The sequence below is a fragment of the Sinocyclocheilus grahami genome, unplaced genomic scaffold (genome assembly GCF_001515645.1).
Source record: "Sinocyclocheilus grahami isolate Dianchi unplaced genomic scaffold, SAMN03320097.WGS_v1.1 scaffold94.1, whole genome shotgun sequence".
Lineage (NCBI taxonomy): Eukaryota > Metazoa > Chordata > Actinopteri > Cypriniformes > Cyprinidae > Sinocyclocheilus > Sinocyclocheilus grahami.
This window is the reverse complement of record NW_015505273.1, coordinates 2,125,342-2,139,424: the sequence shown is the minus strand read 5'-3', so window position 1 is coordinate 2,139,424 and position 14,083 is coordinate 2,125,342. Positions and strand designations below refer to the sequence as shown.

Genomic DNA, 14,083 nt, shown 5'->3' with positions numbered 1-14,083 from the left:
ACATCTTGCATCCATGACATTTGCGGATTGCTTTTTTGTCTTTGGGATTTGAAGCGTACATATGGAAATTAAATGGAGAAAATATTTGGATTACACCTTGTTTGTTAATGCCATTCCTACATTTCACAATGGGATTGCCAAGATTGAACCATAAGACAAAGTTTTGACATGTTTGTGCTTTCGTCAAGTAGCTATTCAACTTAAAACTCAACTCGAGCACAGATAGGACTTCAATGACTTTGTGATTGGTTCCCGTCATTGAGAAACCCAACAGATATCAAAACGGAGGAGCTATAGCTGTGTATCACCGAAACGGCCTCATCTTCCCCAGAAAGATTCCTCTTAAATGCCCTCTTGAGGACCCGGTGGCCTCTACCATGAGCAAAACCCGATTGGATTTATAGTTTCATTGAGCAGCGGCGATCTCACGTTTACCTTCCTCAACCCCAGAGTCAAGGAGCTTTTCTCAAGCAATCAGGCGGTTCAGAACTTCATCTTGAACGAGTTTCTGACTTCTGCCCCATGTAGAGACAAAAGAGTTTTCAAAAATGGCTCCCCGCTGGAGAGGAGGAGCTCAGGCTTTGGTAGTGACTCTAGGAATTCTGCAGTGCTGCGCATGGCTGTCTGCTCAGACTGTAAGGACTAGTGTCGGGATAATGGGAAGAGGTCCTGAGCAATGGCCGATGTCCCATGAACGAGTGAAGAGGGGATGGGTTTGGAATCAGTTCTTCGTCGTGGAGGAATACACCGGGACGGAGCCGCTTTACGTCGGAAAGGTAGGACTGCAGAATGTGTTTTTGGTTGCATGCTTACTGTTTATTTTTCCATGCAAAAAAAAAAATCCATACCTGCACAATGAAAGACAAGAAAGATGCATGCATGCGCTGTGCATTTAAATGAGGCAATTCTCGAATGTGTCTCAAAGTGTGCGGATGGCGTCAGGCTAGTCGACTAGGACAGATCAAGCTCAAGTTTGGCCGTAAGGCTTGAATTTCTTCTAGATGTATGTGGGCCAAACTAAATCAGGTTCACTTAAGATCTTATTATGGAATATGCATGTGTTTGGCTACATTGGCAATGCATTAGCAACACCAAAAAAGTGATTTAGTGTGTTTTTAAGTTTGTTTTTAAGTTAGGGTTAGGGTCTGAGCAATATTAAGGTATATTTGAGTCAATTTCCAAGCATCAAAACAATATAAATTGTATACAGTAATTTTGTATTTTTTCCTCCATACATTAGAATGTGTCCTGTTTATTTTTATTTTTTTGAGCAAAAAAATAATAACAATCATAAATGTTTACCATAATTTACAGAAGACACCAACTGAAATGTCATTCAGCGTAAAACTTGCTTAAATGACAAAAAAATCTTGTAATATTTAGAACAAGAATCCTTAGATGACATTAACTCTTAAGAGTGCAGCTTTCAAAAACTAATTAATTGTCATTGTAAATATTTAATAATCTTTGCCACTATCCTTCAAACCACTAGCTTTTACCCGATTGTCAGCAAAAAAAAATGTGTCATTTAAAATGTAATAAAACTTACTATGATCACTTATTCTTTTATATATTTTAATAAGTACACAGGCCAGTTGAATAAACATAGTCAACATTTTTAGACTGTGTCTTAAGAACTAGTTTGACTAACTAGCAGTTAACTGAGGGGTAATCAGTCTTACATTTTGCATTCAAATTAGACCAATTTACATGTTTATGAAACTGATAAAAAAAAAAATTGATGACTAACTTTTAAGACTAGTCAGAATAATGTTCTTTCATATATTTTACTTAAATATATATTTTACGCTGAATAGTGATTAAACATTATTTCATCAATTTTTTGACATTTTATTTTTACAAAAGTTATTTGAAACATTGAAGCATTTAATCTGCTTTCTATGTATATAAACTTACTTTTGAAAAATTCAGTTTGATGTGGACACCAAAATAGGACGTCTCATTTTGGAACCATTTGCAATGATCTGTGGTAATTAACATTTATACTGAAAATATTATTTTAATGTTATTATTATTACTTTGTTTTTAGCTGATTAGTTTTGTAATCTCTGGAGAGCGTCAATATTTAAACTTCAATAGCAAAAATTGAAGTACGAAGAGTCCATTACAATGAATAATTTGCAAAATCATCAATTGGAAATGTTCATGGCATGGCATTAAAAATTGATTGGTAAATATTGTAGTTTTTATAATATTACTGATTAAATACCACTCTTACATTCATTTAGTGCAAATACAATGAGGAAAACGAATCAATGGTGTCTTGATATTTTTTTGTATTTTGTGTGTGTGTATGTGCATATATATATATCAGGGGCGTTTCCTCCGAGGAGGCAAGGGAGGCAGTGTCTCCTCAAAAAGATTGATGAGAAAATAATCAATATTACAAAAATAAAACAGCACAAATATGACTAAATATAATATCAACCCTCATCCATCCCTCGGGTCATTTTGACCCAAAACTCATTTTAAAGATTTTTTAAAAATCGAGCCTTGATCTTTATGGTATGAGACTGTGTTACATTTGTCACACTTGAACCGGGAATACATGGAAAAAATGTGAGTGAACTCGAGCAGTTTAAGTGGGTGCTATAAAGAAAGTATCAAAAGTGTCCCTTGTGGGTCATTTTGACCCGCCACTGGAAAAGCATGGAATTTACGAAAAAACTGCTGATTTTTTTTATTTATTTAATTTTGTCACACTTGAGCATGGAGCACACACACAAACATTTGAGTCGATTCGAGGATTCTTAACACAGTTAAATTTGAGTGATGGGGTGGAGACCAATGAATTTATATCATTTATATTTTTTAATTTATCTTTTATATTTATTACATATTTATGAAACTTTATGAATATGCATGTGTTTGGATTAAAATTCAGTATAAATGTATTATTATTTATTTTTTTACAAAATATAGTTTTTTTTAATGTTTTGATATACTGTATATCTGAAAGCCTTGAGATATATCTGAAAGTTTAATGAAGCCTCAAGTTTGTGTAGTTTTAAACATTTCAGTTGTTTGGCTCATTTAAGAATCTCCATAGGGTTCCATAGGCCCCTCTAGTGGCTGTAATCATAAAATGCAATTTTATGTAATTTTTCCCCACCAGATGGCATCTGAGACACTCAGTGACCTAGGTCCTGATGGATGATCATGTTTAAAGTATAAATATGCAGAAATTGTGTCTTTCTTTGTTTTTTTGTTTTTTTTTGGGGGGGGGGTGAAAAAAATGATAAAATATGTTAATTTTCATAACAATTTCCAGAATTTAATATGAATAAAATAAAAATCACCAAAAAAAAAAAAAAACTACATAAAAAAAAATTTGAAAAATGGACCAATGTAAGCTTTCTGGACCAAAAATAAAATTAGTGTCATTTTTGGCCTTCGGGTCATTTTGACCCGCGAGGGACACTTTTGTTATAGGTTTGGGAGGAACGGATGAGGTCTAAACGTCACTCGTTTTTATAAAGTAACACTGTCCAACAGCGACACGCGCAGGTAAAGTTACAGCGGAGGCTTGCCTCCCTTCGGTCCATAGACTTACAACAGAGACTCCAAAGCGTGTGGTGACTTTTCTGGAGGCTCATTGAGATGAATGGGGAAAGTCACATGAGAGGAGGCAATGCCTCCGTCACGCTATAATTGGATATGATCGGTTATGATTGGATGTGATTGGTTCATGTGATAAATCCTGCCTCTTGTTTTCGTGCGAGCTTTCGGTCTGAATGAAGAAAATAATGGCGTTATTGACTAATTATAAAGTAAGTAAACAACTCTCCCGCTTAGATACCACTACTTTGTGTCACGTCAAAATAAAACTTAAAATGGTCTGAAAACGTGATGACTGCGTCGGTTTTTAGTGAGCATGCAACGTGATGAAATGACAGATATATCTTTGTGTCTGTGGCAGTGTTTACAGAGCTTTCAGGATGATGATCCGAAATAAGTTGACTATTAAAAAGAACAGCTGAACTTAAGTTCACAAATACAAAATATTGGAAACATTTTACAATAAGGTGTCGTTTAATGAGTTAACTAACATGAACAAACAATGAACATGTATTACAGTATTTATTAATCTTTGTTTACATTAATGTTAATACAAATGCAGTTGTTCATTGTTAGTTCATGTTAGTTCACAGTGCATAAACTAATGTTAACAAACACAACTTTTGATTTTAATAATGCATTAGTAAATGTTGAAATTAATATTAACTAAGATTAATAAATGCTGTAGAAGTAGGCTATTGTTTATTCTTAGTTCATGTTACCTAAAGTAGTTAACTAATGTTAACTAATGAAAGCTTATAGTAAACTGTTTCCAGAATATTGTTCAAATTGTTACTGCCTTTAGTTATTATTTTGGAATAAATATAAAAATGCATAAAAACACTATGAAATGTATAATTAGTATAAAAAAAAGAAAGTAAATAAATAATAATATTAATAAAATACAAAATAGAATTATATTTGTTCTCTTTTTTATGTAATATTTATATATAAATATATATTTATATATAAAACAGCCTCCTCATTTTAAAACACCACCGCACACCATTGAGATATATATATATATATATATATATATATATATGACTCATGCAGTAATTCATTAAGAGGTTGTGTGTGTGTGTGTGGCAGAAAAAGAGGAGCTAATGTCTAAATGAGAGCCATAAAGGATGATGTGGGAAATGGAAGGGGTATTCTGGAGAGAGATGATTTTATTAATAAAATTAGCCAGAGTTACTGCTCCCTGTGAAGTCAGTCGGGCCGTGAGCCCAGACTATTAATAGGGCTGCTGGTGTTGTGTGTCTAATGCTCACCGTATCACAGACTTTAATTAGGGTGATATAGAATTAAATATGACCTTTGCCTTTTATCAGTGCCGGTCATTTAAAACAATCCCTTTCTTTCTCTTTCTTCACTCCCGCACTGTCCTGTGATTAATCTGCTAATGAAATGTCATTTTTCTAAACGTTTGGCCCCTGCATTGGCAGCTCTCTTCAATACATTTGTAAAAATGAATTTCACTTATCATTGCGCTACATAAGCGTTTTTATGTGTCTATATTACACGGCTGAACTATAATGTGTGTTGAGTTTGCAGTCTAATAACATTTAGTTTACTGTACAGTGCAAATGTTATGCCACAAAAATGAATTTTGAATCATTTGTACGGACCTATTCACATTTGGTCCCATTGTGTAATGAAATCTGGCAACAACAACAAAAAAAAAACACTTGGAAATGTCACGTTATCAAATCAAGTGGATTTCATCTTGAGAATCATCCAAAAGTTTGAACTTTTTTTTAAAAAATGAGTCCTGCCAGAGTGACCTGTTAGATGAATAGAGATGTTTTTCCTATTTTATCAGACGAAACCTTTTAAACCTTTGTTCCTGCTAAATGGCTTTGATATCTTCTTCGTTCTTTTAATTTAATAGCTTTAATTACACCCATTAACTTAACCCATTAAGCCCAATAATGCTTCATTATGACACCAGTCTTTTCTTCAGGAGATGTCTTGTGTTTTTGTCTGCAAGGAATGGTGCACTTGTATTCACAAAAGCCTCCGGTGACCTTCTGCTATTTACATTAGACTTTCAGACTGCATTGACTCAAAAGGCTTGTCGGAGAAACACGGACATCCTGAATGTTAATTCTACGCATCAGTCCCTTTTCTGCAAAGAGCTCTAAGAGAGAGTGAAAGTTGCAATATTTTGTGCCGAAAAGGCCACTGCACCATTTTTCCCCCTCCAACTCTGAGCCTTGAAGTCCAGACGTATGTAAACCTCGAGTTGATAAATATTAGAAGTCTCTTTGCTGGGAAAGGCAGCAGAGCAGCAAAAATGAACAGTGGAAAGAGAGTTTTTACACGCCGAACACCGACAAGAACATCCCGCCATATGGGCAGCGCAGCAAAGTGGAAAGATTTCCACTGCGCTTTGAAAGTCTGCCAGCCTCCTCCTTCAGACGAGCGGCAAACATTGATTGATAGGATTTGAACGTGTAGAGCCGAGACGCTGAACAGACGGCGGCGTTCATAACGCACATGCCAAGGATGTCTGAATGTGTTCAAATAATTTCTTGCAGACCTGGGTGAATCGTTCAAACTTTCATGCAGGACTACTTTTGTGTTTGAAAGGAAGGTTGAACATTTTTATTTAAAGCCGGTGTGTAATAAACGATTATTTATTCAACAATTAGGGCTGGCACTGGAGAGCTGGTTTTATTTAGTACTGGAGTTTGGTTCCAGCCATTGTTATTTTGTATTATTTATATAGTTTTTTATTTATTTATTCATGTTTAGAATTAGCTTTTATTTCTATATTTTCAGGTTTTTATTTTAATTTAAGCTTTTTTTTAGAACTTTTATCTGCTTTTGTTGTCATTATTATTATTATTATTATTATTATTGTATTTTAAATATATATTACTATTTAGGATTCATTTATTTTCATTTCGGTTTCAATTTTAGTTTGATTTTAGTTTTTATTGTCCTTTATCGTAAAAGTTTTATCTAATATTAATATTTTATTTTATTCAAGCTTTATTTACATTAAATATGTATTTATTTATTTACCTATTTATAAAAAAATTATAATTATTATTATTATTATTAAGTATTAACGTATTATAAACATTTTATATAATATTTTTATTTATTATCATTATTGTTGTTGTTTTAAATAATTATAAGTATTAAATTGTTATAAATATAAAAAATATAAACTAAATATTAATAACTATTATGTTTTGTATCTATTATTATTATTATTATTATTATTATTTTACATTTTTATTATTATTATTATTATTGTAGTTATTTATTTATTTTAAATTTTATTTTATTTTATTGTTTTATTATTATTTAATTTTTGTACAATAATAACCTTGTTTCTCCCCCTTTAAAGTACAACACTGATCCGCGCACTGCTTATTGAATATGAGTATCAGGTTAAAGTTGCGTCCTACTTTGCATGTTTCATCTTTATATTCTGAATTTCAGTTGAATAATTGATAAATAATTATTAGTTTCATACCCTCTCTGCCTCATAAGCATCTCTGTCTGACAGGCCAAAACTCCTTGTTAAAAATGTATCAGGATGTTCATGCAAAATCTCTTTATCCATGAATCGTAATAGTTTAAATGTCAGGGGTGTTCGCCGAATCTGCATGTTGATTGTGAGATGAAACCTAATGAATCCATTATTAATGTTTTGATCTTTCGCTTGAGAAAGAGTGTTTTGTATCTAATGAATTTAAAACAAAAGGCCTGCGCTTGCTGATGAGATTTGGGCGTCGTGACCCGATGTGCAGATGTCTAGGCTGAAGTCTCTGTTGAGAATGTCACGGTTTTGTTTGCGGTTCGAGCTGCAATGAAAATTGTTAAATTATCAGGCCCATAAAAATGAAATTCGTCAAACACTGGAAGTTGTCAGTGATTGTTAATGGCAGCATAGAAATGCCATTTTGATAGCACAGTCACTTCTTTTGTTTGAGAAATTCAGTGCAGTAAATGCAAGACTTTTGACATAATGTTCATAAAGTTTAGGGTCAGTAAGATTTTATTCTAAATTAAGAAATGTATACTTTTATTGAGCAAGGACACATTAAATTGATCATAATTGACAGTAAAGACATTTTTATATAAATCTGCAAAAGATTTATATTTTAAATAAATGCTGTTCTTTTGAACTTTCTATTCGTCAAAGAATATTGAAAAATAAAATGTATCACAGTTTCCACAAAAAATAATAAGCAGCACAGCTGTTTTCAACATTGATAATAATCAGAAATGTTTCTTGAGCAGCAAATCAGCATATTAGAATGATTTCTGAAGATCATGTGACACTGAAGACTGGAGTAATGATGCTGAAAATTCAGCTTTGATCACAGGAATAAATTACGTTTTACAGTATATTCTAATAGAAAACAGCTATTTTAAACGACTATAATATTTCACAATTTTGCTGTATTTTTAATCAAATAAATGCAGCTTTGATGAGCATAACATACTACTTTTAAAAGCATTCAAAAATATTACCAACCCCAAACCTTTGACCAGTAGTGCATTTATGAAACATTTATGATGAATAAAATATATGTGCAGCCCACAATGCATTCAAACCTATTTCAAAACAACAGTAGTCCTACTTTGACTTTCTGACCCGCGTGTCTGGTTTATTCACACTTTTCATGTGTCGCTGGTGTCACAGCCCGTGTGCAGTAGCTGTTCCTGCCTCAGCGCTCATCAGAGGTGAGATATCGGGAGTGTCGGCTAGCTCCTTCACCGTGACTAGCAGCTAACAGGTTTGTTAGCGTGTGACCTGAGAGGTGGCAGGTCGCCACAGCCTTGAGATCCACTGCTCCGCCAGCGACTTCATGCTAGCTACACCACTTAAATACCAATGCAGGCTCTAACTGTTCATCCATGGGTTGTCTTTTAGTCTTTCCTGGTCTCTTCTTAATGTCTGGAGGATTGCAAAGTGTTGATTTACTGCATCATGCTTGATATAAATTGTTAAGGCCTCAACATGATCAGAATCTGTTAAACCTGTTGCACACAATATAATCCATGCCTTCTGTCATCTGAATGATAGTTTAGACTTTTTAATCAAGTGAAAGGTATTTTAGTATAATTGTACAAACGTCCAGCTTCATGTCTTTCTGCTGTGAAAACGTTAATGATTTTTATAAAGTAAACATAAGAATAACTTTGATGTTGTTTGGGATATGTCAAGATGAACACTTACTGGACTGAAGCAACTTAAGTTTACTTTATTATCCAATCAAATCAGGCTTTTGAGGAACGTTTGTTTGTTCATTGCATTGGATTGCATTATATGATTTGATCATAAAATTAAGCATTTAAATATCATCTTATTAAGATTTATTATTGGGAGATAGAGAGTGATATTTATATGCATTTTCACTTTTATAAAGATCTTATTGATTTACTGTAAATTACAAGATATCAGAAATTCATACTTTTTGTCCATATAAATAGCAGCATCTGCACCAAATATTTAGCATATGATTTAATTAAAATATATTAAACATATTATGTATTATATCATATAAATATATTATATTAACATAAAAAACAATAAAGATTGATGGATGGATGGATGCTCGGTTTGGGTCTCTGAATAAAATTGAGCTATTTTATCCTCTGTATTCTCACTATGTCAAGCTATATGAGCCATAAAGCCTGATGGATCAAATATGATGCTCAACAAAAGCATATATGCAATCATATTTTCTTTTATATGTTGTCTAAAGTTTCAATAAAATGTTCCATTTCAACTAATTAGATCATTATTTCCTATTGCCGGCGTAATATCTGTTTCATGTTTTTTTTTAAATATTTTCTAGAACATCAGTTTAGCAACAATCTAATCACAAACTCTGCTGGAATCAATTGTGAATCAGATCTACTTTGTGTAGCGCTAATCATCGCCTGTGTAGTGTTCCAAATCAGTCACTTCTCTCGGTTAGTAGGTGTCTATGTAGTGAAGAAGCAGCCGGAGGTTTCTAAGGATTTTCAAACTGTGTACCAAAGTGAAGCCGGCTTGAGGGCTGCAAAATGATGTGATTTGGTTTAAGCCTCTTGTTAGGGAGTAAATGAAGTCAGAATAATCAAATATCACGAACAGTTACAGATGAAAGGAGTTTTACAGATGAAACCTATTAGCAAGCAATGCAGCTAGAGCATAAGTCCTCCGCCTGACCTGAGGTTTGATGTCTCGAGCTCAGACGAGACCAATAACGCCGTTTATCAGGTAAAACATGAGCTGTGGCGTGGTTCTCCTGCTTTCATTTCATTAGGGAAAACAGCAAAATCAGAGGAAATCCAGAGCAGTCAGCAGATCGCGTTATTATTTTAACATTCACAATTAAGGGAGCAGATGTGATGTTGATCACAAGATCTCCATATGCATAAATGTGCACCAAAGACTCCAGGAGCACGTCGTGTTTCTGTTCTCCAATCAAACGCTCGCTGTGAGCAGACAGGGAGGAGAATTACTTATCCTCCAGCTCTCCAGATATTGCCCAGCTTTCTTTGTCTTCTTGTTTGAGAGTTAGTTTTTTTTTTATTACTGCTGAAATATTGATACGGCAAAAAAAGAGGATATTTCCAAGTGCATGTTTTATTCGACTGAGGCAGGATTTGAAATGAGGAAAAAAATGCAATCCTGTAGGCCGGCTTGCGTTATTCCCATGTTTTACGACAAATACCTAATGAAAATCCCCACGGGGGTGATAGAAGCTGCTATTTAATTAAGAGTTTATAAAATATTTAACACGTCGATGATGGAGAGGGTGATTTCGCTCTGTCCACTGCTGTTTAGAAGACTTTGCCAGGCACATTATAATGTGAAACAGGCACAGACCGAAGCTAAAGAAACCCAAAATGATACAGTCGATGGAGCATTACAACACTGCAGATACCTCTGCATTTCAATAGCCCACATCAGCCTTTCAGCATCAACGTCTCCCAGCTGATAAAAAAATAAAAAAAAATAATTAAAGAACCTTTTTTGCTGGTTGGATTTGGATCTGCAGGGTTTATCCGCTGGAAAGTGCACAAAACCACTCAAAACCCATCTAGAAACCCCTTTAAAACCATCTAGACAGACCATCATAATAGTATTGCATTGCATTATATGTTTCGGCATCAACGTCTCCCTGCAGTTTTTAAAAATGAAAGAAAAGAAAAAAAAAACGCTGAAACCTTGAATTAAAGACCATTTTTTTGCTGGTTGGATCTCTTAATGTAGAGGTGACTTCTTGAGATTTGTTTCTTTGTTTTTTGCCTTTTTGATCAGCATCTGCACCAAATTGCATATTTTTTTTCTCGATTTTGGCCTCTGTATAAAATTGAGCGCCATATTGTCACTATTGAAACCAGAATTAAAGATGATTTGGATCTAGATTTTCAGGGTTTACCAGCTGGCAAGAGTCAGCAACATCTCTAAAACCATCTAGAGAGACCATCTTGCTGAGCATTACAACACTGCAGATACCTCTGCATTTCAATAGCCCACATCAGCCTTTCAGCATCAACGTCTCCCAGCTGATAAAAAAATAAAAAAAAATAATTAAAGAACCTTTTTTGCTGGTTGGATTTGGATCTGCAGGGTTTATCCGCTGGAAAGTGCACAAAACCACTCAAAACCCATCTAGAAACCCCTTTAAAACCATCTAGACAGACCATCATAATAGTATTGCATTGCATTATATGTTTCGGCATCAACGTCTCCCTGCAGTTTTTAAAAATGAAAGAAAAGAAAAAAAAAACGCTGAAACCTTGAATTAAAGACCATTTTTTGCTGGTTGGATCTCTTAATGTAGAGGTGACTTCTTGAGATTTGTTTCTTTGTTTTGTGCCTTTTTGATCAGCATCTGCACCAAATTGCATATTTTTTTTCTCGATTTTGGCCTCTGTATAAAATTGAGCGCCATATTGTCACTATTGAAACCAGAATTAAAGATGATTTTTGGCTGGTTGGATCTAGATTTTCAGGGTTTACCAGCTGGCAAGAGTCAGCAACAACTCTAAAACCATCTAGAGAGACCATCTTGCTAGCGAATGGCTGCAATATAACAAAGAGTGAAAAATGTAAGGGGGTCTGAATACTTTCCGTACCCACTGTATATGTATATTTGTATAAATACAAATTATTCATAATGAATAGAAATTATATAAATTAATCTTAATATCATTATTTCAAAAGACTGTGACACAAAATATTTAACATTAATAATTAAGATAAATTGTATAAATGTATTAATTTTTATTAATATGCATAACTAAAATATTAGATATAGATATTTATAATAATATTTGTTAGATTTAAATGAACATTTATTGCATTAAAATTTGAATTTCAATTCTATATTCTGTTTGCTACCTCAATTTCAATCAAATTCCACTGCAGTCATTTAATTAGAATTGAATGTCATTCTCAATTCAGTTCAATTACTGAATGAATCATTCACAATAAGAGCAGGAACATGCATTAAGAAAGTAAATAAGGCTGTTTCTTTTTGACTTTTGAGACTGACTGTCCACAGATTGTTTTGTAGCGGATGAAATGCATTTGTTCAGGCCTTGTAGTCAATATCCGCTATGTGTACCGTACATCGGTTGCCATAGTAATGAGTCAAAGCGATGCCAAGAGGCTTGTTCCGAACCAGAGGAGCCGTCAGTTTGGAAAGAGAAGATGGAAAACTGGGAATTGTGCCTTTCATCAAGGCAGCTCGCCATATTACTGAACTCATGAGGCAGATCAGACGACATTAGCCAGAGAAAAATGACTGTATTTTACACATGGATATGCTGTGTACTCAAACCATTCATTCATTCGCTTTGTAAATACATTTTTAATTGTAGGTTAAGCTCTATGCAAACGTGTTTGTGTGAACATCAAGTATTATGTTGCTTTACTGTTAAGTCTCACAGTCGTTCAATTCACAATTCCCAAATTATAATTAAATTTGATTTCACAAACCGTATGTGTAGTGTAGTTTTAATATTAGAAATGTGGGATATTTCTAGAAATAGTATTTATTAATAAGGAATATTTTAACTACTGCTATATATACACATTTTAATGTAACTCATTTTTATAAAGTATACAATATTTTTATAGAATGTATTTTTTATTACACTATTATTATTATTATTGGTTTTGTGGTGGAAGAACACTTTTTTCCTCAATATTTTTATAGAATGTATTTTTTATTACACTATTATTATTATTATTGGTTTTGTGGTGGAAGAACACTTTTTTCCTCAATGTTTTTATATATATTCTTTATTATACAATCATTAAAATATTATCATCATCATCATCATCATTGGTTTCATGGTGGAAAAGGACTTTCCTCAATGTTTTTTAATAAATAAATTATACATTTTATTTATTTATTTATTTGAAAGTTACAAAGTTGCCTGAAAGCAATGTGGTGTAATTGTCGTGTTGCTATATGGTTTTGATAGCTCTAAATTACATAGGACGCATTATTAGTAAAAAAATATGTATTTTTTTTCATGTTTTGTAACTTGTTTTGAACCAATGAAATTCCTGAAGTTGTCTGGGCATTTGATTTCTATGCATTGTAATTGTTTTCTCGTCATTCCAAATTAAATGTCAGTTCACCGTTTCAGTGTTTCAGATCCTATTCAGATATTTCCGTTTCCTTGAACATCACCACTTCACCCAGCACATCCAGACTCGACGACTGTCCTCTGACGCGGCTCTCTGCTTTAATCCACAGATCCATTCAGACTCTGATGAAGGCGACGGCTCTATAAAGTACACGATCTCTGGAGAGGGAGCAGGGACGGTCTTCATCATAGACGAGGTCACGGGCGACATCCACGCCACCGAGCGTCTGGACCGAGAGGAGAAGACCTTCTACACCTTACGAGCTCAGGCGCGAGACCGCCAGACCGACGCGCCGCTGGAACCCGAGTCTGAGTTCGTCATCAAAGTCCAGGACATCAACGACAGCGAGCCCAAGTTTCTAGAAGGTCCCTACATCGGGAGTGTGGCCGAGCTCTCTCCTATCGGTAAGAGTCACACTGATTATACAGTATCTATATGCTGAACTGCAAATACTGGTTGTGTGTATTTGTATACTGTGTGTTCAGATCAGCGTTATTTTATTACCATTGATCAGGATAATTATAGTTAACTAAAACCATAGAACAAATTTTGTTACTCAAAATAAAATAAGCTTAAATTATAATAATAAAAAAAATAAAATAAATAAAAAACATAAACTTTAATTTATTTAATTAAACTAAACTTTAATTACTTTAATTTAATTTATCTTGATGTACTAAAATAACTAAAACTGAAATAAAAATGTATTCAAACTATATTGACATATTTAAAAATAAAAACAAAAATGATTAAAAATGACAAAAATACACAACAGAATTACCAACATTTTAACAAAATAAAAAAAACTGAAAATATAAAAAACAAATACTAATTGAAAATACTGATAGAAACAAACACCAATATTAATAAAATAAT

The 14,083-nt window shown here is 33.5% G+C and overlaps 1 protein-coding gene across 1 annotated transcript in view; it reads left to right on the top strand.

Annotated features, from left to right (window-relative positions):
• The first annotated feature begins 566 nt into the window (after nucleotides 1-566).
• The window catches only part of LOC107587604 (cadherin-22-like), a 100,285-nt gene continuing 86,768 nt past the window's right edge, over nucleotides 567-14,083 (top strand). Inside the window, exons 1-2 of the mRNA XM_016275455.1 lie at nucleotides 567-776; nucleotides 13,317-13,611. Of these exons, the coding sequence (XP_016130941.1) occupies nucleotides 657-776; nucleotides 13,317-13,611 (415 nt within the window). The 5' untranslated portion in view covers nucleotides 567-656. The remainder of the gene's footprint in view (nucleotides 777-13,316; nucleotides 13,612-14,083) is intronic.